The following is a 23,398-nucleotide window of genomic DNA, read 5'->3' as shown; positions in this document are numbered from 1 at the left end:
AGTGGAGCTTGGGAGAAGTAAAGTAGGGGGACAAAATAGATGTGGATCACACTTCAAAGTAGGACAGTTGGCACTCCTTAAGAACTACCTCGCTCCCCACCCTAGCCCAACTACCTGTTGCCCCACCCCCACACATCACAAGGCTGCAAAATCAATGCATCATAGAAGAAGGCTTTCTTGATTAGGAATCAATACTTTTCTCCAAATAGATACTGTACTCACATGGTGTTACCTCCAACCTCTTTTAGTTATCTACTTCCACCATGAAAGTTTCAAATTGTACTTAATTTTCTCATAGTTGAGAAGAATGTTCTCATCTGGGCAATATTCTTAATTGGGCAAGTTGCTCCTATCATGGCTTGGTCCTTGGACTTGTCTTCAATATTTGTACATTAACTGATTCAACCTCAATATGCTGGTAGATTTAAGGCTTTTGGGCTCCAGAAATACCAGTATTCTTTAGTCTTTTTAAAACAAGTTGCTGCTGAAATAGATGATGTTTCAGAAACATTTGACTTTGATATGTTGACCTTTACCCTAAGCCTTGTGTAGTCTGTGATAGTTGTTTGTACAGTGTATACATAAACATATAAAGGGTAGTCGTGTAGGCTAGCAAAACAGTAACCAATGCTTTCATTTGTGGTCATATATTTTCCGTTTACTGCAGCCTTTGTTTCAAATATTATTCTTTCATCTAATTTTTTGTGAATTTATAATTTTGCAAATTCCATTGAATGGTTTTACGTTCAATAGAATAATACGTGTTTAATCTATTTCTTTTTAAATTCAGGCATTAATAGTCTTTTCCTATGGTATGTTAATTGGGCATTGTGCATGCATGCACTCTGTGTTGCATGCACTCTGTGTTGCATGCACTCTGTGGGTACTTCTTTGTACTATACACTAAAGGGAAATCCTATTCCTCAACACTGTAAATAACACTGTGTGGATGAGGGTAGGTCCACAAAGTGTTTCAACCACCTACATGATGTGGACTCTTGTTCCGAAGTCCACACTTCGAATTTGAATGTAGCGTTATAAAACACTACTAGTATTAGTAGTGGTTGACAGAATGGTGGGAATATCTCGCCTTTTTGTTTGGGACTGATCTCATGGGGCATTATATACATTTGTTTGTGTCTGGACACCTCTACAGAGTTTGCAAACCAATAGTGTCTGAATGCATGCATGAATGTAGTTCACATACTTGATGGGAACGCTTATTGTACAGCAGTTATAATTTGTTATAAACAAGGCTATTGGTCGTTTAACAACCATGGTTTCATATTGGGCTGGTGCCTTTTACAAAATGATTTAATGCATGGTATTTTTAATTGTGGTCATAGGGAACCATGTCTATTCAGATCAAGTAATTGAATCCCCAAATCATGGCAGAAATTGTTATTCAATGCACTGAACATCTATCAGATATAGGATTTTTTTTCCTTCCCATTTAATTGTAGGCAATATTAGTCCGAAGATTGGACTTGTAATGGTGGGCATGTTATGTTTTATTCATGTGTATAATGAATATGCATGACATTTGGAGTGTTCTGATTGGTGGAAAGTTGTACTGTAAGCCACACCCATAGAATATTGCAACTTCATGGACTGAAGACTGCAGTAACAGTTTAATGTTACTCATTTTACTACATTCTTTTTTAAATCCCCCCCCCAAAAAAAGATCATCTGGGAAAACAGTTTTTAAAACTAAGGTGTTAAGTTGTATGGCATATATTTTTACTAGTGTACCAAGATGTGAAAATCCATGACAACACAGACTTGCTGTGTTCATTTTTAAAAGTTAATCCCCAAAATGATGAAAATATGAGATTCTCTACTAATTTATGTGCTAGTATATTAACCTACAGGAAATGCAGACATTTTACCTGTAAGGTTGGATCATCAGTTATCCTATTTTTTCACTTCATAAGAAAACCTCCAGATTGATTTATTTTTAATTCATGCGCCTGTGAGAAGTTAAACACCCAGACAACATCTTTGGATGAGGCAGGGGAAAATGTTTACCTTGCTCGTTTGTGTAGGGGGAGGGAAAGGCCTCTTGTAAACTACATCATGAAACAATAACACAAGGCATTCCCTTCCTCTGTTTCGCTTTGAAACAAATGAAATAAAGAAACAAACCAAAAGTCCCCCCCCCCCCCAGCAAACGTGCCTTTCATGGCAAAATGCAATATGAATATTCATTACTAAATAACACCCGATTGGACAATTATGTTGAATAAATTATTATTAAGTTCTCTTTATTGGTTGATAACAGGGCCCAATTTCATAGAGCTGCTTAAGCACAAAAATTTGCTTAAGCAAAAAATTCATTGCTTAGTAAAATCAGGTTACCGGCCAAGACTCCCTTCAATTGTTATGCTAAGTAAACAACAGCTAAATACTAGTCATAAGCAATGTATATGGCATACAATTTTGGCCAGTAACATGTGTAAAACAAGCGAGCTATTTTCGTGCTTAAGCAATTTTTTGCTTAAGCAGCTCTATGAAATTGGCCCCTGCAGTGGTTAACTCCTACCCTCTGATTGGTGGGTTCAGCCTTGCATAATATTATAAACCTTTCTGACGTCATTATTTATTTTAAAGTTTTTATTTGTAACATTTTAAAACAATTGTGTGAGAACCGAAATCGTTATTTAGATGACAGTTTATCACGAAGGGAGTGGACTAGTTTGGAATGTTCCGAGTGACAGAAAATCGAATTATTAACAAGGTTTTGTTAGTGCTAGATATTGATGTGTACACACAATGATGTTATAGTGTAATGTTCTTACGTTATGGAGCAATAGGTCATTAAACAGTAAGCTTATACTCTATAAAGAATTAGTTACGTCTCTGTTATTTTGAAGGATGCGTCCAAACATTACCCCACGCCCCTGCCCCCCACGCCCCTGCCCCCACGCCCCTGCCCCCACGCCCCTGCCCCCCACGCCCCTGCCCCCCACGCCCCTGCCCCCCACGCCCCTATACCCCAACGCCCATACCCCCAACTTATTGATCACAGAGTGATAACCAATCACTTGGTGAACGACGCGACTCGATTCTTGTATATTCTAGGAATTTGATGAACTTTATAACATAATGAAGTGTACTTTGAAGGGCATGTTGTATGGATCAGGCGAGTTGGTCTATGAAAAGCGCGGTTTAAATATGGTTTAAAATAGTGTTTTTAAGACACAGAACACTATTAGTAATTGGCAAAGACCAGTCATTACACTTGGTGTATCTCAACATATGCATAAAATAACAAACCTGTGAAAATTTGAGCTCAATCGGTCGTCGAAGTTGCGAGAAGCTGCAAGAAAAAACACCCTTGTCGCACAAATTGTGTGCTTTCAGATGCTTGATTTCAAAACCTCAAAATCTAATTCTGAGTTCTCGAAATATTTTAGTGAAAAATTACTTCTTACTAAAAAAAAAAAACACGTTACTTCAGAGAGAGCCGTTTCGCACAATGCTTTAATACTTTCAACAGCTCTCCAAGTTAGTTTTTATGCTAACAATTATTTTAAGTGATTTTACCGATAGTGTATAGTGCCTCTATATGCTTCGAAATTGCGTTGTTTTCCTTTTACTTTGCAAACTAAACACGGTCAGCCATTTTGGTGAGTCAAATAAATAATTTTTAATCCACATAATTAATTGGCGTGCCTTGCCTTGTTAATTCACGACGTATACATAACAAAGTTTGGGTGTTGATTTCTAGATTCGCTTTGCTTTCAATAGTTGAGAGCTATTAACAGTGTTAATTTACCAAAGAAACAAAGAAGCACTCTTGAAACATTTTGTCAGTTGAAATATTTTTATTGGGTAAAAATTACCACACGACCTCAAACCGTAACAATTTTAATGTTCATTTCAATCCGATTGTCCTATTGTGTAGTCAAACATCCCCATTTAAAAAATGTTTATAATACCAACACAGACACAAAAGACATTGATAGGCCAATTATTGTTCATGAGTCTGCAGAAAATTTTGTCAAAATCAAGTCATAAACCACAAGGGAAATCTCAAAATGTTTATGTACCAAGCTACCAATCCGAACACACCATGGACTCGAATGGTTACGGGAATAAAAGTCTTGGAAAACCATTTAGAGACGAAGCTTAGGAAATTCCTTCCGACCTGTCAAGATTCTGAAAATATTATCTCAAGATGAGGAGACACGACATTACGCCTTGAAGATAAGATGTTGATTTGGAGAATGATTTTTCTTGTTAGATGTCGGCACTTTGTTCGGAACATGTCAGTGGGCAATTTCAAAAAGCTGTTCAAAAACTCAGCCCTGCTTGACGAACTCCTTTGCTAGGCAAGAAATGATGAGTGGGACACCATCAGTCAAAACAATCATGTAAACTTATTGTGATTTATGCTGGTAGCCTACTTCTTTTTAGAAATACTTTTCTGTGCTAAGCAAGTTGTTGTGAAATTGAGTTCTGAGTTCTTATTCCGGACTATATCAGAATCTAGACAAGTCTGATGGTACTTCTAAAGCTCCGTATAGTATTCTGACATAATGATGGTCGGTCGAGGACCAGGTAGAATGTGAACCCACGGTCCTCTTTAAATTCTTCAGAGTTTCCTTTCTGTTTCACATCTTTATCACAAGGAAATTACAACAGAGTGAACATTTCAAGTCCTCTTGAACAGTTGTTGAATTTTTACTGACTTGTTAGAAGAGGCCCTAAAATTAGAATACAGTAATAACATTAACAATACAGATGAAGGTTTTTAAAAACTTAAACAAGTAAAGAGTTTATGTTAAGATTGTTTGTCGTCTAGTGAGATCAAGACTGCATTTTGAAAACTTTGATTGTCGTTTGATGCGTAATAATGGAATTTTACTTCAAATTTTGCGGAAGATTCGCAAATTGGCGTCCAGTAACGCTTTGATTGTGTTTTCATGTTGGTCGACACAATTTCGAAAGTAAAACTTAAACAATATACCACGTGATGCACTGCAAAGCACCCCATTGGTTGCTACTGAGCCAATCACTTGGTCAGATCAATAGTCTGAGCCCGATCCAAACCCTGCGGAGAGGGAGATGAAACGAAGGAATGCACAATATTAACAATTGAAGCTTTGATACAAGACAATATAATGCAAACTATTTTGAGAAAGTTTCATCTTTTAATTGTCATCAAGCGTTCTAAAATCCTAACATAATCTGGTAAATACTTTCAATGGTTCTCTGTAGTAAGATGGAAGTTTGCAGAAAGTTGTTTAAAAATAGCAACCCAAAAAAATAAAAATAAAATACAAGTTGTAGCTGTATTGCAACAGTGAAGACTTCTAATATTTCCCCCCGAAATAACACTTATCAAAAGATGTGTTTGACAATGAAAATGGCTCTCTAGTTTTATTTTTAAAGCATTACAACCAAGAAGCTGAACACACGGTTCTAATCTACATGTTGTTTCAAATTAATTTAAACGTTCTGCTGTTAAGGTTTATTCGATCATGCAGCAGATAATCAATAGGCAAGGTGGCGGGAAAGCAAACTTAATTTGGCGCCAAAACCTCATTTGATGCTCAAGTTCTTTCAGAATCTCCATTAATGTTATCCTTCGTCATCCTCCTGTAAATAAAGAATCGGGTAATATTTGACATGCTTGTTAAGCGAGTGTTATGGCAGGGTTTTTACTTGTTTAGGTCTAATTATTGTGTGTTCAAGCCATTTTGATGCCTCTTTATTCAACTGTTTTTTTCATTAACAGTGTTAGCATAATACTAATAGTGGGAAACGCATTCGTTTTTTACGTGTCTGCCTTGCTGGGGTCAAGTCGGACTCGGGACAGTTATTTGAGTTGCGTTTGCCATAAACATAATATTATTTGGCTAAATTGTTAACAACTTCTGTATTGATCTAATACTTCATAATATCACTCAGGTATAGCAATTATTTAAGACAGTATGTTTTACTCTTGAGATCTTTCTTTTAATGGGGCCGGGTGTCATGCCTGTGACGTCAGCACATTCTACATGTAGTCACACAAAACTAGTTTTTCTTTTAACTAAATCTGACAGTTATTGGTTGACACACGATTCAATTTGCTTTGATCCTACATAATATCAAAATCACAGCCATTTTGAGCTCCCTAAAAACCTCTCGGGTCAGAATTGACTTGGAATCAGAGTCTCATGAAACACTTCTGGGTCAGATTGACCCAAACCGATTTAACAATAATAATGGGATGTTAACTTGGATTACGCATCAGTTTGACCCATTTCTGCGTTTCTTTGGCACTGTGGGTCACACTGACCCTTAAATGGGTCAGGCCCCATGGGACCCGCGATCATAGTCAATTCTGACCTGGGAGTTTTTAGAGTTTGGTATCATTTCGGACTTCATTCATTCTTAGATTCTTGCTGGTTTTTATTCATCACACAACACGTGACTTACCGGGGTTTTCTTCTCAGAGCCTCCCCCAAACATCCCAGATCGACCTTTGACCCCACCGGAAGACATTATAGAACCGGCTTCTGCGTCCATCTGCATCTTCGTCTTATGGTCGTGCTCCTGGATTTAAGAATCCAACAAAACAAAATGAAAGTCAAGATAGGACTCTGTCGTTTTTAGTTAAAAGAAGCTGTACTTCCAGTTTCAGTTTTCATGTAGCGAAATTGTCATTAATATTCATGAATGGTTTCTTACCTGAGGTTTGAATACGCCTCCTTCTTTGAACTTGTGTACACTGAAAAACGAAATGAAAATAATATGAACGTCAACAAGAAAGTATACATTGACATTTCTTTGTGTCCCTGTCATTCTTTCGCCATGTCACGTGACTATTATGATTTCTTATTTGTTTATCTTTCTTAGAGTTTTTTAATTGTTGTGGTACTTTAAATGTCATTTGTCGTTGTCACCAATTGTCACTGAGTCGTTGTCACCAATTGGCAATGAGTCGTTGTGACCAATTGGCACTGAGTGTACTCACGTTCCAGCAGCCTCAGCAGAATGTGGCCTGCGGCGGAATAAAAAAAAATAAATAAACGATAAGAACATTTAAATTGTAATGAACGAAATATGCCACAAATTATTGAGGAAAACGAATTATTTTATGGAAACAAATACAAGCTAGTACTACTTACTCTTTGACCTTGGTTAAATCTGCGATGCGTTGAAGCAGTTCAGTATGCTGAAAATAAAATTAAAAAAACCTCAAATAACTCAATGATGTCCATTGATTGATTTTGCCATTTATTTTTGAAATGGATCCGTTTGATCCCCTCGTATGACGTCACATGCGTGTTTATACTGTCTGCATGCATGGTTTGCATGCCATTTTGAGAGTAAAATATTGCAAGCATTATGCAGAGCCTGTGAATGCGAGTGCGTCACCTTAAATTAGCACTGAATATAAAACATAATTTTGTATAGGCCTACACGGGGAATATAATAATGGAGCAACCAAGATGTATTGAGGTGATGATGTCAATTGACCAATAGATGTTGTTCAAGTAAATGAAATCAAAATCCAAAAATATTACATTTATAATGAATAACTATAGATGTAAATGTTTTATATCTTCGGTATGTTTATTGCCTTCCTTGATTTTCTTATTTTAATCTGTAATAATAGCGCCTTGAGCGTTTTTTTAAGGCGGATTTTGACGCTAAATTATTAAAACTTATATCTTACATCGTACACCTGGCGTTTCTTGCGACATTTCATATCAAAGATGTCTGCATAGATGTTACTCAGTCTCTGAAGAAGGTTGCGTGCTATCTCACGAATCTTCTCTTCAGCAGTGCTTGCTCCTAAATAGCATAAACGGTTATAGTAATCGGGTTTAGGTCGGTTGAACTGGTTAAAGGTTTTCAAAAATGGTTTAAGATTTAGTTATCATTGTCGACGAATTTAATAGATGATTGTTTAATTTGCCCCAGGGATTAAGAATCGGCCAATAAAGAAGGTCGTGGGTTCGAATTCCTCCGAGTACATGCCTTTGATTTTAGTTCACAGAAATTGGAAGGTCGGCCTATTCTAAGGATACAATGCTTACACACATCGGTGTAAGGGTAAAACCAAATTGTCCCCGAAGTTTTACTTTCTTGTAGATCTCAGATTTTGGTTTTGAAGAACAAGGTGTAATAGGGAGCGGGTTTGACGGTGATTTTTGACATTTTAAAGATTGTTCACACAACTTGTATTTTCTTAAATCAAGTTTTGACTGGTTGTGAAAATAAAACATGTTTCTTATTTACCGATTGATAGAGGTTGGATCCGTTCCCTCATCGCTGCCTCTTTCTCTTTCTCAAGTTCTTCCTGGGACTTCTTGGGTTTTTTCTTCGGCTCTTCCTTCTACAGAAAGTTAAAAAAATACCCTGTTTTTGTTTACAACAAAGTCAAAAACAAAGTAAACTTCATTTTAAATTAAAAATGGGTTCCAATATGAGATTTGTATCATATTGAATGTTACTTATTGACACGTTGACTCTTAGTATGAGCACACATTTAGACAATGAGGCTATCCTATTTGGTGATCTTAATCTGATCCCCTTTTGTGTCGTTGAAAAATGCAGATGAAACAATAAAACAGCACTTGCCTCAACAATGATGGCATGATAAGCATCCGGATTGTGCATTGCCTTGATGCTAGCTTCTCTCTCCTTCTTCTTCATCTCTAACATCTCCTTCCGTTTTTGTTTCTCTACTTTCTCCTTTTCTCGTCTCTCTGCTTCGTATTGCTCCCGTAGTTTCTGTTCCTCTGCTTGCTGGGCACGACGTGCATCCTGACAAGAAAAATAACAGTTTCAAAATTAGGCACCAATTTAAAATATGTTGTATATAGGCATTACGCTGAGCTTTTTTGTTACAAGTCGCCAGAAACACACAAGGCCTGAAGGGCACTCCAAGATGTGGGCTACCATTTTTTTGTCCAGGGGTCTTTGCCACCTTCTCCTGGGGCTGAAACAGGTTTACCCTCTTTACAGTCCATACGGACGTCCTCTCTATTGCATCATGGAGAGTTTTTGCTAAGCGAGGTTGGAAAAATCTATATACGGAAAGACATAAAATGAAAATAAACGGACTGTTTCTAACAATGTTACGAAAATATTCAAACATTGTGTTGAATTTGTTGGAAACAAAAGCAGCCAATCATAGGGGGTATTTTTATTTGGTTAAAATGTTGCAGAAGATACTTGATTTTTGTTAATAACATTCGGCGGTTCTTGCCAACCATGCGCGGTTTCTTGATCAACAGTGGACAGTTCTATCTACCACTACATTATGTCATCCACTTCCTTTGGGGATTTGAGTAATTTAAAAGTTACCCTTTTAGCGCGAAGTTCTTGAAGTTCTTTCGCCTTTTCTTCACTCTTTCTACGAATCTCATCTCGAGCTTCAATTAATTCCATCTTGAGCTCCTCTTTCCTTTTCTCTTCTCTTTCCTAACATTAAAAAGAAACAAACAAAAGGTTAAGTAGGATTTGAAACTTTGCATGGTGGAAATACGATATAGAAAGGTTTGCGGGTTTCAAAAAGGTTCACAATTATGTTGATATTATCATATTATTCTCGGATCTATTTTTGCATCGGGGACAAATAATATAAACTTGTTTTAAACCTACACTAAACATTATGCAATAGCAAGGAACAGTTATACAGTGCTTATGAACACATCGGTATAAACAAAATATAATCTTATTCTTTGTTATCACGAAAAGGTGTTCCTTATTTTAGTTGCGATAACGTACAGGAGGGTTATAACGTTATCTCAACTATTCCTTATTGTGAACAAGCACACTTCATTTCTTGAAGTTTACAGAAAACTTCTTGTCCAAAAAGCTTTATTTCTTAGAGGGGATATCAAGCGCTTCTTGGAACTGTTCGTCTTAGATAAAGTATCGTGATGTAGGGCTAGCATGATTTAGATGTAAATAAATGTTTGGTTCCGATGTAAATTTATCATGAATTTGAGTCGTTCAAGGTCCTTTTTGTTCTTACCTTAATTACTGCCATGGTTTCAGACTCTTCACTAATAGGAGCAAAAGAAATAGTTCAGAATTGACATTAGAATAACACGTCGACGGTTGAAGCCCATACATATATTATCACAGGTTGTCTATTATTTTTATGTCAAATCTATGTACCAATCCTGAATACCATAATAATATAATTAATTTTGTTTAAATATTCATACAAATTATTTTATTATGTTTACCTTTCTGGTGCTGCCATCTTGAGGTTGTTTTATTATCTTCAGGTAAAACTGTGGTTACAAAATAATAGTAAAATCTTAAGAAAATACCAAATCAAAGGTATGCCTACACACTGATCGACGAATTTGGGGAGGTTCGTAATAAACTTCTAATCAAAATTTATTGTAAAATCCAGCCAACTTTTTGTACATAATCCCAATAAAAGCACATAATATAAACCCATCATAAATTAATGACCAATTTTTTAAAGAAAGTGTTGGCGACTTTGACAACGTTAAACACGAGTTATATAAACACAGTTGAACCCCTTTAAGGTTGGCATAACCATTATAGCAAGCTGGTCCTTGTTCTATGGCATAACTAAGCCCCTTATTTGGGCTTCAGAATGTGTACGGTTACATGTGCTGTTGAAATTACAGAGATGAATAATACTCGCTGTTGAACTACCAGAGGGGCAATGGCATGGCCTTGTGGAGCTTTTGGCGTCAGTTGTTGCCAGGACGAAATAATCAATTAAATTAAAGAGAATAAGTTTATTTTTATGTTTTCTATTATGAACAAAATAGGCGATGTTACTTTGTAAACCTTCATGCCTGTAGACATAATGAATTGCTAAAAAATTAATTGTATACAACAAAAATGCGTGACTGTTTTTAAGATTTAAAATTTTAATATTGTTTTTTAAACAGCAATCTAAAAGTAAAATTGATGAGGAGGTTTTATTTGTATGAAGACGTTTTCAATGTTTTTCTCTATACAATAAAGTAAAGGCTCAAATTAATAATTTTCTCCATTATGAAAATATTGGCTCGTCTTGTTGAACAAGTTTTTTGATTTGTCTCTCATAACTTTTGCCCATAGTAAAATCATGGTATTATCATGGAGGCCCTCCTCTACGGTGTTACCATAGTCATCATTACCTCTCCTCAATAATTAATATTAAATGCCTGAACTTGTCTTAATTAAATTGGAAAAGTTTTAGTTTTTACCTTTCTTCTGGAGCGGAATAAATCTCACTTGAACTTCAACCCGTATCCTTGGCAGACCAGCAGCAAGACGAGATGAAACGATCTTCACTTTCCTCTTCTTTCTTGATCTTCACGGAGGGACCTTGTTATCATCATCTTAGACATACTTGTCATTCCTTACAACTACGTCATAATTTGCCAAACGGGCTGATACTTGTTATATTATTATATGCTGCCCTCTACTGGTTAAAAAAAGCAAGTGAAGTGCCTTTTGTGGTGCCAGATGCAATTGTGTCCGCCATGCAATACTGTCCGCTCCGGACACTTTTGCATATGCAATCGTGTCCGCGGCTATGCAAAAAACCGTCCAGTGTGGACATGACTGTACGCGCGTAAACGGGCGTGCATGCGCTGGACCTACGTATTAATATGCAACATGAATATTCAAGTATTTTATGATTGCAGCGAATACCCAACGGCCGAACATTTCCCGTGTCATTCATGACATGCACTTAGCTTGTTAAAAAAATGGCGAAGGTGTTCCGTCGACCAAGGGCGTTTAATACTGCAAGGATAGTTTTGCACGGGGCGGACACAACTGCATATGCAACTGTGTCCGGGCGGACACAATTGCATTATGCAGCAGCGTCCGGGCGGCAAGAATTGCATATGCAAAACCGTCCGGCAGACATTATTGCATAGAGGACATAATTGCATACGACACCCGGTATGGTTGTACCATATAGCTATGTACATCATTATTTCATTTGGTGTATTCCTTCGCAAAAAATTCTAACGAGCAAGTTTTCTTTTCAGAGATACTGAATAATGTGACTACTTTTGTGACAATTTTGGACCTACAATAAGGACAATAAGTAAACAGACGAAAGCAACTTTTGATACGGTCCCTTACAAAGCTGGAATGTAAAGTTCACTAAGTTTTTGTTTGTTTGAGGTCAACACACGAAATGTCAATAAAACGAATCCTAGCTGGTGTCCGCCAATCAAAGGGAATTACTCCACGATCGATATGGAACCAGTGATTGTGTGAAGTACCCAGATTTGTGTGAAAACAGTTCACGACTACTTGTGGATTCGCAAAGTTCCGAGGTTATTTGAACCCAGAAAACAGCTTTTAAGGTAAATATGCATCATGTTTTAATTGTATATGTTGTGAGTTGGTTGATGTATTGTAAATTTAGGATGATTTGTGGTGTTGTTAATCTGAAACGTTTGATGCCAAACACTTTCCTTTGACGAGTATTTTTGACGTAGTGCACCCCTTTCTGGCAGGTGGTGTGCGCGGTGTGTGGGCGTCGCGACACGGCGGGCAAGTTGGACTGTAAACAAGGCTGAAAGCTCGGACTTATTAGATTCGAGCTGGCTAGGTCTGGGGTGGTGCGGAAATGGTTCAATTGTCCCCCAAAAGGCATTTAAAATTGATTGAGAAGTGAAGCTTCCGCTCCATATTGTTGGTACGGCTGTTTCTTTTAACAATATCTCAATAATTATTCAGTATTTTAGTTTTACAGTGTTTAAAATTAAATACGTTTTAATTAATAATTAATTAATAGTTTTTAAACTTTGTATAATATGGGATTGTTAAAATTTTAATTTGATTTTGAAAGTTAACAACAGAAATATTATGTGCATTTGGAACTCCGTTTTATCGTAATTGTAAAGTATAAAATTTAAAATCGGCCTATTAATAATTTAATGTACTATTAATAATTATTAAATCTGTGTTGTACTTTCAGATTATCATATTGATGTTGAAAGGATTGTTGACATAAGCTGTTGCCTGTCATTTCATCTGTATGTTTAATATTAATAGCAAAGCAAAGGGTGTTAATTGCGAGGATCTTAACTGTCCTTATTTATGTAACTAAGGGGGGTATCGTGCTCCCCCTCCCAATAATTGACGTCTGACTATATATATTCTTTATATTGGTTTTTATGCTTCATGGAATTTTCTGTATACAATTTTTGGCTGTTTTCTCAACAAGTAGGCCTAGACAAGAGTTGATGTGTTGAACTGAAACTCACACAGGTGACTGTTATTAAATCCTTTATGATAATGTTGTTTACAAATTAGTCTTGACAAAATCCTAAGAATGACTCTACCTCTAATAATTTGAACAGGTCGTTAGTTAATAAACATTATGATGGCTGATGATGAACGTGCTCGTCGTCGTGAGGAGCGTCGTCGTCGGAGACAGGAAGAAAAAGAACAAGACGAAAGAGAATTGTAAGTATTGGTTACCATGGTGATGATTAATTCTTTTCCAGATTTGTTATTAATTCAATGTTAAGTTACAAATCCAAATGTGTTTTTTTAAGAAGAAAAAAAATCCTTTTTTAATTTTCAAGAGCTGCCTCAAAGGAGAATGTGACTGTGATAAAAACTTCTTATCATAGATCCCGTCAAAATGGATCCGAAATGGAAGTGAAATTGGTAAGTTTGGAGAATTTGTTTTTTTCTTAGTTGTTAAATTGTTGGCAAAGAAGTGTTAACATTGTTTTAAGCCTGCTTATGTACTGGAAGTTTAAAATGTTAGGTTTCTGATTTCCCTCATAATGTAAATGTAACCAGTTATAAATCATGAATATTCATTACTTCAGCAGAATAGCGACCAATCAAGTGAGGAGGAAGAAAATTCAGTTGGAAGTGTAAACTCGGGTCAATTTGTAGGTCAAAGTTCAGAATTTGCATGAAATGTTTTTGTTACTAATAATATATACTAACACATATAGTGAGTGTGTAGTTGAATATTGTGGAATTTCAAGACATTTTCATTGGGAATACATTGTTTTCATGTAAACATTTCTTTCAAAGTGACGCCTTTTTGTGCATCTCCTGTTCAAACATTATTAACAAACTCCACACATTTTCTTTTATGCATAATATATTTCGTTTGTAGCTGGTTAAGTACTGTGATGTCTTTCCCATTCAGTTTTTCATAAAATGTTTTGGTTGAAGTTACCAATGCTTTTAGTGTTTTTGTTTATAGATACATTTTGCATTTCTTGCAGTGTTTTGTGGTGTTAAAGGAGTCTTAGATAGTTTAGTTGCACATTTGAAATAATTTGTTATTAGTTAAATCAAATATCCCATCCCATCAAATAATCACTTGTTTCTTTGAGGTGCTTCAGATAAATACATTCTTTAAACGTCTTTGAAATCAACTTTAAAGGGTATGCGTAACATTGATAAGTTTGGATCTTGGGCACAGATTATTATGCAATTTTCAGATAATCACGGTGAAAATTTCCTTGGAAGTATTGCTTAAGTTTTTGAGAAAGAGTGAAAGAATTAGCCTTTAAAAGCAGTGGTGAGCAGGGATTTTCCACAATTTACTTTTGAACCTGATGACTTATCAACCTTAAATTTGCAAATAAAAAAATAAGTTGTTTTTGTATGTTTGGTCCCAATGAGTGCATGAACACTGGTCTTTTACAATAGCTGAAATTAGCTGTGTGTTTGAAACTGAAAATGTGCTTTGAACAACACGAATGAAAAATATTGTTTTAAACAGAAATTTACTCTCTTCTTTGTTTCATTTTGAAAGGTTTTGAAATTAACAATTTGTTTCTGTTTCTTTCTTCTCTTATTGCAGAAAAGGACGACAGAGTAAGTTTTACTTTTACTTTCAGAAATGTTTTTTCGTTGGAATATCTTGGTTACATGAATAATAGTCATATAGTGAGAATGAAAGATATTATTCAGAGTTTATTAGTAAAGAAGTTTGTTTTTCAATTAAATTCAAGTTGATGATTTTCTGGTTTTTTTCCTTCAGGATCACCCTTGAGAGATCAGATGATAAATCTGATATCAATGAAGCAGAAAGAAAAGCTGAGGTGAATATGACAATTTCAAAAAGTGGATTACTATCTCAAATTTTGTGTATAAAAATATTTAAAAAACTAAACTGAAACACTCCTAAATTTTCAGGAGGTCAAACTTATCACAAAATTTAAATTGATGTTCAAATTTAAGTTTAAAACGATGAGATTTACTGTCCATGTTTCAGGAGCTTCGTCTGAAACGTGAGCATGAACAAGAAGAGCGTTACAGAGAACAGAGGGAGGAAATTCGCTTGAGTAGACAGCAGGGTGAACTGGAACGGCAAGAGCTTGAGGAAAGGAGGGTGCGTTGCTATATAAACTTTTGATTTTCATCTTTTACTCTTAGTTTATAAAAACAATCATGCGTTTCAAAATTATTGTTTTTAAACTGATTGCTGCTATATTTTCTTGATCAATGTTCTCCCTGATGTTACCTGTAATTGTAATGTTAAAAGAGTAAAGTCTGAGAGTTAAGACAAGATTTCTGTGTGTTTTTCTTTCAGGAGCGTCGTCGACGTAAACACGAAGAAGACGAGCAGCGTCAGAAACAGGAGGAGGAAGAAAGACTTGCTCGCGAAGCGGTGAGATAAGAAAACTTTCTCTGTCTAAATTATCTGTTGATGTGCTTATTTGTTTCTTGAGTTAAAATTATTGTTAATTCTCATGGTTAACTCTTTCCTTTGAATCTGGACTTGATCAAGATTTACTTTTTATTTCTGACTAAAGGAGGATGCTAAGAAGCTTCGTGAAGAGATTCAAAAACGTCGTCAAGAAGCCGAGGAGAAACGTCGAAATATCCAGAATTCCTTGGAGTATGTTCAACCCATGTACAGCATCTCGGTAAGGACAAACACTTCAATTCCAAACATTCAGCTAAATTTACTTTTAAAGTGATTATTTATTTACAGAAAATAGAATTAGCTGTTGCAAACAACATACAACAAAAAGCCAGATGGTATAAATGCAACAAAAATAGTTAATGGCCTGATGTTTTGACCCTAGCAGAGTCTCTCTCGAAAGCTTAACAACAACATGACTCTGTTAAAGTTGAATTGTCGTCAGGCCTCAACTAATTATTTACAGTTTAGGGTTTGTTTGAGCTGAGGTGGATTTCTTAATCTATGTTTAATTGTTGAATATTTCAGGACAGTATTTTCCAAGCTGAGAAGGAACGAGACATGACACCTGAGGAGCTTGCTTATCATAAGGAGACGATTCTTGATGAACGTGTCCCTCCCCTCAGCGTCTCTTCTCATACCAGTATGGAACGCCTCAAGGAACTTGCCTTAAATCTTCAGGTAACGGCAACCGTGGAACACTCTGTATATTAAGTAGTGTTTAAAGCTTTGCCTGGTGTGGTTAATATGATAGGAATTAACTATAAATAATAAACTTGTTGCCATTTCCTTCCCTTGAAGTAAATCCATTTTTGAAGTTTAAGTTGCGAATGATAATGAAGAACTGATTTAATACTGTATTGGCATTTATCCTCTCTCTAGGCCAAGCTGGTTGAAGTATATGAAGTAAAGTTTGACTTGATGAAACGTAGAAAACGTCAAGATTATGATGTGAGTATATTACCAAAGCTTGTCTCCATTTCACTAACTCTGCCTTATTCCTACTATTATATACCATTAGTGTATTCTGTTTTTATGTAAACCATTATTTTGTATGATATCGGCACATGAGATATAATGTGAAATAGAAATAAATGTTGTTGATTTGAACTAAAATTTTCAAGGGACTGAGATGATGAATGCTTGACACTAATTCCAACTTCTCTTGGATAATATTTATGAGGAATTAGGCTCAAACTGCCTTATATTAATGAGGATAATTTTCTTAATTTGTTTTTTAGTTGGTCGAGTTGCAGCAACGCATAGCCGACTTGAGTAAAGTGGCGTAAGTATAGTTAATGACTGAGAAAACTAGAAGATGAATAAAATAACAGTTGAAACAATTTTATTTGTAAATTATGTGTATAAAACGTATATAAAGTGTGCCTCATAAGTTTGATTTGGGTTGATAGCCCAAATCAGTTACATGAAGCCCTCACCTTGAAAGGGTGGTCTGGCCATTTGATGTTAGGTGATCTCACAGTAAAGAAACAAATATTAAAGCTGATTATATATTACACCAAAATGAAGTCCCTGAAATGTTTGTTTTCATCTTTTTGCAGCACTCCCAAGAAGCCTATTGTGATCACCATAGACACTGGGTGAGTAGAAAAAAATAATGTAAAGATTTTTACAATTTTACAGTTAACCTAAAGTGCCTAAGTAGTCACATTATTTGATATAATCGTGCCAATAATTCATGTTTGCTATCATTTTCTTTGTAGACATGTGAGCAAGATCAAGGAGAAAGGATTCTTTGTTGAAGACAAAAAGGTACTTTTGGGATTAGATTCCTTCCTTGTATATGAACTTTCTCTCCAAACCCATCTCTTCCAGAAGAGTAGTTTGACTTAGTTTATATATTGTTTTGGTATTGAAAGTTGTTATATGCTGTTTGGATTTATGCTTTAATATTATTTTTAAGTATGTGTTTTGTTCTGTGCCATGAGCCTCAAGGCTTGACATTTATTAGACATTATAAGTGCTGTTCTTCTTCTTTTTCTAATTATTATTGTAATGTCACAAATCCAAATAGTGTCTCACAGAGGTCAAAGGAACACCTGTCATTAGCTGAGAGTTGTACACACATGGTACGTTTCCATTGATTGACCTCGGCAGTGGCGGCCAGTGAGGGAGTCTTTTGTACAAACTAAATGTTGGTGTTCTCTTGATTTTCTCAAGATTTCTCAAGATATACACGGTTTTTCAATGTTTTTTGTTTCTAGCCTGCGAAGAAGTCTTTCTTACAAGAGCGTAATGAGGGTATAGCAGCAAGCGGAGGAGTTCAAGGTCGTCTTAATATGTTCCAGACAAAGATTGGACATGGGGAGGACCAGACTGATATCAAAAGGGTGAGTGAGGGTTGTTAAATTATTACAGAATAGTTGGAGACGTTTGGATGGTCCGTTTTCACAGTTCTCGCCAGTTGTGCGTGTGCTAAGACCAATGCGTGCAATACTGAGCATCCGGCGCACGCTCTGAGTCTCAAAAAAAAAGATTGTTATGTCTTCTGCCGCCAGCATCTCTTGGGCTGTGGTTTGGGTCACAAGCACAACATTAATAATTATGTATTTTAAAAATGTTGATCAAAGTTAAAATTATATGTACATGGTGTGTCTGGGTGTGTATGGTTTTTATTCTGAAATCCTGCATTATTTTTGTCTGCCTTTTGTAATTTTTGATAGTTGTGGTGCTTTTTAAACTTGTGTGAGCAATGTATTTCTTCTTTTTGGAGATTAATCAAGTTTCTTATGTCGTAATTTGATTTTTCTCAGTCTTCTGGAAAGTCATCCTGGAAAGCACCAGCTTATGATAAGTGCATCATCTGTAACAAGAATGTGTACACTCTGGAACGTCTTGAAGTAGCTAAGAAGTTATACCACAAGCAATGCTTCAAATGTGAACACTGCAAGAAGGTTACAAGGTACAGTTGTTGAGTCAACTTTTATTGGCCTAGAATAGGGGAGAATTTAGAGCTGTTTTTTATAATTTGTTCAAAAATGGTTGGGGAACAACAAGTCTCTGATTGTTTAAGTAATTTATTCTGCTACACCAATGTGACGTCAACATATAAGATTTATATAATAGTTTTGGGTTAAATCGTTTAAAATCTTTTAAGGGTACTAAATCTGAGGTATATGGTTTAACATTTTTTACTTTATTTTTCTCTATCAGTTTGTCCAACTATGCCTTGTTTAATGGCAAGGTTTACTGCAAGCAACATCAGCGTAAAGTGGAACGAGAGAGCTTGCAACAAGGTGTTTCTGCTCGACCATAATTGATTGGTTTAGAATGAACAGGTGTCTGGTTAGGAAGTCTGTAACTGTAATAGATCATCTTACTAAGTTACTGGTACTAAACACTAGGTTTTGAATTTGTGCTGATCAGTTGAACTTATTTTTACCAGGAGTCTTTGGTCATATGTTGGATTTATGTAAAACATTTAATCGGAGATCTTTGACTTGGAACTATTAGATGTTTTACTCTGCATCATGTAGGCCTACTGTAGACTTTAAACACTTTTTCTCATACTTGAAGTATCATGTACTAAAGTCAATATTATCTGCAAGCAAACTTGAATCCTTGGTTCTGATTGGTGGATCCATAGCAACAGAGTGAGATATTAACCTACTTTACATGGCTGATGTGGGTTTGCATTTTGGAATCTACGCATCAAATTTGCTTGGAAATTAATTTGGTAAGACATCTGCTGTAATGCACGCTCACTTATGAGATAACTAATATTTTTCTAGTTACTGATGTAACTCTATATTTTTCTTATAATCTTTATAGATTTAACGGCTGAGAATGGACCAAAGTTCTTTTATTTTTTAGTGAGAGATGTGTGCCTAGGTAGTTTTGCAAAAAACATAATTAATCTTACAGTTTTCTTGAAATAATTGAAAGATTTGGGGTTGAACAAAGACAAATTTAATAGACGAGATTTGAACCCACGGTGCTCTACCAACAAGCTATCTATGTTATTGAAAGATGAGAGTTTGTGAAAACATTCCATTTTTTTATGTGAAAATATATTTCATATATGTATATTCCACTCCTTGCATTTGGACGAATAAGATGTGGACGAGACTTGATCTTTAGTAACTCTTGACATTTTATTTGATAAATCAACTCTTTAATTTCACAAATCCAACTTTACTTGTGTTTAAACTTTCTAGAAATATAACTTATTAAAACCTGCATTCCTGAAATTTGAATCTTTGAACAAGCCATTTTTTGGGGGGAAACAGTCACTCTTAGAAGTTGAAGGTTTCATTTGGACCATTTCCAAAAATCCTTGGGAAATTCCTTGGGACATAGTTGTCTCAAAAGTTTAAGGCATGTTGCTGATTTTAAAGCTTCATTACATTTCTTATATTTTCATAAATATTTTTGTAGTTTTGTATTGTTCTATACTAAAACCAAAGCTTAATTTTTATAATCCATTGTACTTAAGAAGCAAGATCTAAATAAAGCAGTGCATTTAGAACAATTATTTTCTTGGTAGACTCCGAATGTACATTTAAAAATGTTGTCTTTTGTATCATAATTTATAGATAAACTCAAATTAAGAGACAGAATCAATGACGTGAAATCAAAATTAATGATTTTTACTCTAATATAAATAAGAAATGGCATGTAAAATACTCAAATTGTGGCTTAAACTGTGTCAAACGCTGATAGCAATGAAACATTCTATTTCAAAAACGTTATGAAGAGTAACTGATGATAAATAATTATGAACGAGAAATTCAAGCGATAAAATGTGTTCAACTACCCATATATTAGGCCAACTATAAAGTGTTCAACTTCTGTAAATTATTAATTTAATGTATAACTTTTATTAGGCGGGTGGGGTGATGGTTTTGAGTTTTTAAATTGATGTTTTTCTAGGACCACCAGTATTGTTCTCTTTTACGTGGTCATTAATGGACTCATATTTGTTTGGGGTTTATTCCTCGCATTGGATTGTATTGGTCGACCCATCCTGGTTGACCTCTGACATCATCTTCTTAGCCGGTATGACCTCGTCGGGTTGAATCGTCTCCAAAGGTCTCTTACGATTCTCAGTCTCGTTCTCTTCCAAACTGCTGGGTTGCTCATCTACAACCTCATCTTGTGTCTTGACTTCTTCGACATGAGGAGCATCTTCAAGTAACTCATCGTCAAGCTCTTGAGTGTCGTGGTCCAGGGGTGCCTCGGGTGCTTCGGATTCGTCTGCAGGAGGGTTGAGGTCAGGAACTTCTGCATCATCATGCTGGGCTGCTTCTAAGATAGACAGATGATAAGAAGGAAAAACAACATCATTATTTTGCTCTCCATGAAAATATAAACTGAGTCTGAGACAAACACCAAACCAACACACCTTTGTTCTATGTTGTATCAAAAGTTTCTGGTAAGATTAGCTACAGGCTATAACTGTATTCCTTTTCTTCAACTGGTACTTAATGCCTCTAATTGATCCACGGCACGCACAGCAAATGTTGTGGTGCCCTGCACTGTGCTTTTACTCGTAGAAGTGCCCCTTAGGCCTAAGCAAAGGAAAACTTGTGCCCGTTAACTTAAACAGAGGAGTTCAATGCCTGGTTTTTAAATGATGTATTGCATGAGATGGATTTGGGACAATGGCAAAAATAAGTTCTGACTGTTGTCACTTGACCTTGCCTATAGTTCTGTAACTTTGCTCTAGTTCTGAACTTTGACCTTGCCTACCTGTAACTTTGCTCTCTGATTCAGACTCTTCATCTTTCTGTTGGACCTTGTCTTCAGGTTTGGCATCTTCATTTGGTGTTGCCATGGTAGCTGCATCCGATGAGCTAGGGATTTCCTTGGCTGCCTCCGGCATGTTGGGCTCTGTGGTATTGTTGCTAGCAGTGTCTGGGAGATCATCGATTGGTGGTTCTACGATGGATGTGGGATCCAATGCTGCAGCTCTGAGGACATGGATGAATTTATTTATTACAATCTGATTATGGATGCAGTTTAATTGTCTGACTCTGAGCCTAGGACGGTATGCTAGTTGTTGGCATGCCCTTTTAGGCTTTTACTCTTCATCAAGTTTCAAGAACCGCCATCTCGACACATTTTTGTAGGTTTTCACTTCAAACTTGAAACCGCTTCAGAAAACTAGTCTAGAGTTGTGTTTGAAAATGAAGACCACACAACAACGCAAATTTCAGAATAGAATGGCAAAAAGCAAGAAATAAGAGGACTCTTTCCTGTGGCTGTGTGTTTGTAGGCCTAATTAAAAAAAAATATCCCTAAATAAAAATAACTCGAGCCCAGGCCTACCTCCCCTAGTACTAGTGTAGTAGTGTAGTGTGCATCAAGCATGTCAAGGTTGTTACAAAATATAAGATGTGGTTGTCATGGTTGGGTGGTTGAATTGAACTTGTGTACAGTTGTATTTTGTGTGTAGGATGTATGTTGGACTCATGTTATTCATGATCAGATGATCATCATGATCATGTCATGTTGTTCAACATGTTCAATTTCAATGTCATCTGGTCATTCATGAATACCAAAGTGAAACACTGACTTGCACATGTTGCACTACACAAGTCTTAAAGTCTACATGACTACAGTCATGACAGTAACCAGCATGCTGACATTTTATTGTCATTACTTTTATTTAAAGCCTGAACTTAAGTCATCCATGATATTTTAATCAGCAAAGCAAGGGGTCCTTTCCAAGTTTTATATCAAAACTGGTCAAATTGCTCATCATTGCTCATGAGAGTCTCATTGAGACATTGTTGTCATGACATGATGGTTTTGAAATGGAAATGGAAATAACCTACCTTGATGTTGCACGTGTCTTTTTTGCCATTTTTGCCTGTGGTGTCTGTCACTGTTAGAATAGAAGTCAAATGTGGGACTGGAAATATCGCAGATCAGAATGCAAATGGCAGGCAGAGTTGTCGAGGATTTTGTATTTTCTTTTGGTTCGATCACATTCACTGACTCGGCGACTGTCTGTACAACACACACTCCCTACACTGCGTACACACTTGCTGCACTGAGTTTTATTGAGTTAGATTAGAGACTGAGTGGATAATGAGTCCCGATTTTAGGTCAAAACCTCTGGACTTGTTAAAGCTGAAGTAGGCCTACGTTCTTTTTTACTGACACAGCTACAAATGTAGTTCACCGAGAAGAGACGCGTCCACCACCAAGAATAATTTCCACACAAAAATCTACTCACTTTTATACAATGCAGTTTCGCGCGTTGAACTATAAGGTCACGCGAAGGTCAAATTATTGACCAATTAGCTTTGGGCAATTATTACAGATAGCCAATCAAGTTCCGTGAAAACGCGAGAAGATTTGCATACGTTCATGGGCTAAACTTTGTTAAATCGTCTGCAGCAAATAATTTAACAAACACGGTTCTCTCCTTGTGCGTAATAGTTAGATGTTTATTTTGAGCGGACAATATAAAAATATTAATAATGTGCTCCATTTAGATAAACAAAATCAGTAATCAAACCATTTTTTTACACAAAAAATAATGTTGTGCGTAGCTGAACAAAGGTGTGCGTAGCTGAATTTGTTATGTTGACATGGTCGTACAATCATCGGTCTCATCACTGAGTGATGAGACCGATGTTAAAAGCGGAGCCATTAACAGCTCAACAAGGTGGGCTAGGTCGTACAATTACGTTTACCTTTTAAATTGCCCTTTTTCGGACCATCAGCTTTAGAGGGCAAAACACATAAAAGAAAACACACCGTTTATCGGCCATAGTAAGTGCGTTTAGTCGAAATATT

General features: G+C 36.1%; 3 protein-coding genes across 5 annotated transcripts; 1 reads left to right on the top strand and 2 right to left on the bottom strand.

Annotated features, from left to right (window-relative positions):
- Nucleotides 1-3,808: 3,808 nt before the first annotated feature.
- LOC139953946 (uncharacterized) lies at nucleotides 3,809-11,331 on the bottom strand. Of its 2 annotated transcripts, none has more exons than XM_071953559.1 (12): nucleotides 11,187-11,331; nucleotides 10,200-10,247; nucleotides 9,983-10,013; nucleotides 9,310-9,426; nucleotides 8,581-8,766; nucleotides 8,239-8,335; nucleotides 7,673-7,791; nucleotides 7,122-7,168; nucleotides 6,968-6,994; nucleotides 6,682-6,721; nucleotides 6,430-6,546; nucleotides 3,809-5,604 (listed from the first exon to the last, which is right to left on the bottom strand). In XM_071953559.1, exons 2-12 carry the CDS (start codon nucleotides 10,214-10,216, stop codon nucleotides 5,587-5,589), a joined length of 816 nt encoding a protein of 271 aa, XP_071809660.1. In that variant the 5' UTR covers nucleotides 10,217-10,247; nucleotides 11,187-11,331; the 3' UTR covers nucleotides 3,809-5,586. The 2 variants fall into 2 exon arrangements, with proteins under 2 accessions (XP_071809660.1, XP_071809659.1); XM_071953558.1 differs by having other exon boundaries at nucleotides 3,809-5,056.
- An 853-nt stretch (nucleotides 11,332-12,184) lies between these two features.
- On the top strand, nucleotides 12,185-19,519 carry LOC139953777 (uncharacterized). Of its 2 annotated transcripts, none has more exons than XM_071953345.1 (16): nucleotides 12,185-12,305; nucleotides 13,308-13,413; nucleotides 13,584-13,620; nucleotides 14,783-14,796; nucleotides 14,963-15,023; nucleotides 15,197-15,313; nucleotides 15,515-15,592; nucleotides 15,738-15,851; nucleotides 16,157-16,309; nucleotides 16,511-16,579; nucleotides 16,870-16,913; nucleotides 17,191-17,229; nucleotides 17,353-17,401; nucleotides 17,854-17,979; nucleotides 18,403-18,551; nucleotides 18,803-19,519. In XM_071953345.1, exons 2-16 carry the CDS (start codon nucleotides 13,328-13,330, stop codon nucleotides 18,903-18,905), a joined length of 1,239 nt encoding a protein of 412 aa, XP_071809446.1. In that variant the 5' UTR covers nucleotides 12,185-12,305; nucleotides 13,308-13,327; the 3' UTR covers nucleotides 18,906-19,519. The 2 variants fall into 2 exon arrangements, with proteins under 2 accessions (XP_071809446.1, XP_071809444.1); XM_071953343.1 differs by having other exon boundaries at nucleotides 13,536-13,620.
- An 853-nt stretch (nucleotides 19,520-20,372) lies between these two features.
- On the bottom strand, nucleotides 20,373-22,830 carry LOC139953778 (uncharacterized). The gene is made up of 3 exons (XM_071953346.1): nucleotides 22,429-22,830; nucleotides 21,341-21,561; nucleotides 20,373-20,896 (listed from the first exon to the last, which is right to left on the bottom strand). Exons 1-3 carry the CDS (start codon nucleotides 22,455-22,457, stop codon nucleotides 20,580-20,582), a joined length of 567 nt encoding a protein of 188 aa, XP_071809447.1. The 5' UTR covers nucleotides 22,458-22,830; the 3' UTR covers nucleotides 20,373-20,579.
- Nucleotides 22,831-23,398: the final 568 nt, after the last annotated feature.

This window comes from Asterias amurensis, chromosome 22 (assembly GCF_032118995.1).
Source record: "Asterias amurensis chromosome 22, ASM3211899v1".
NCBI lineage: Eukaryota > Metazoa > Echinodermata > Asteroidea > Forcipulatida > Asteriidae > Asterias > Asterias amurensis.
Note: the sequence above shows the minus strand (reverse complement) of the source record. Positions and strands in the feature narration are given on the sequence as shown.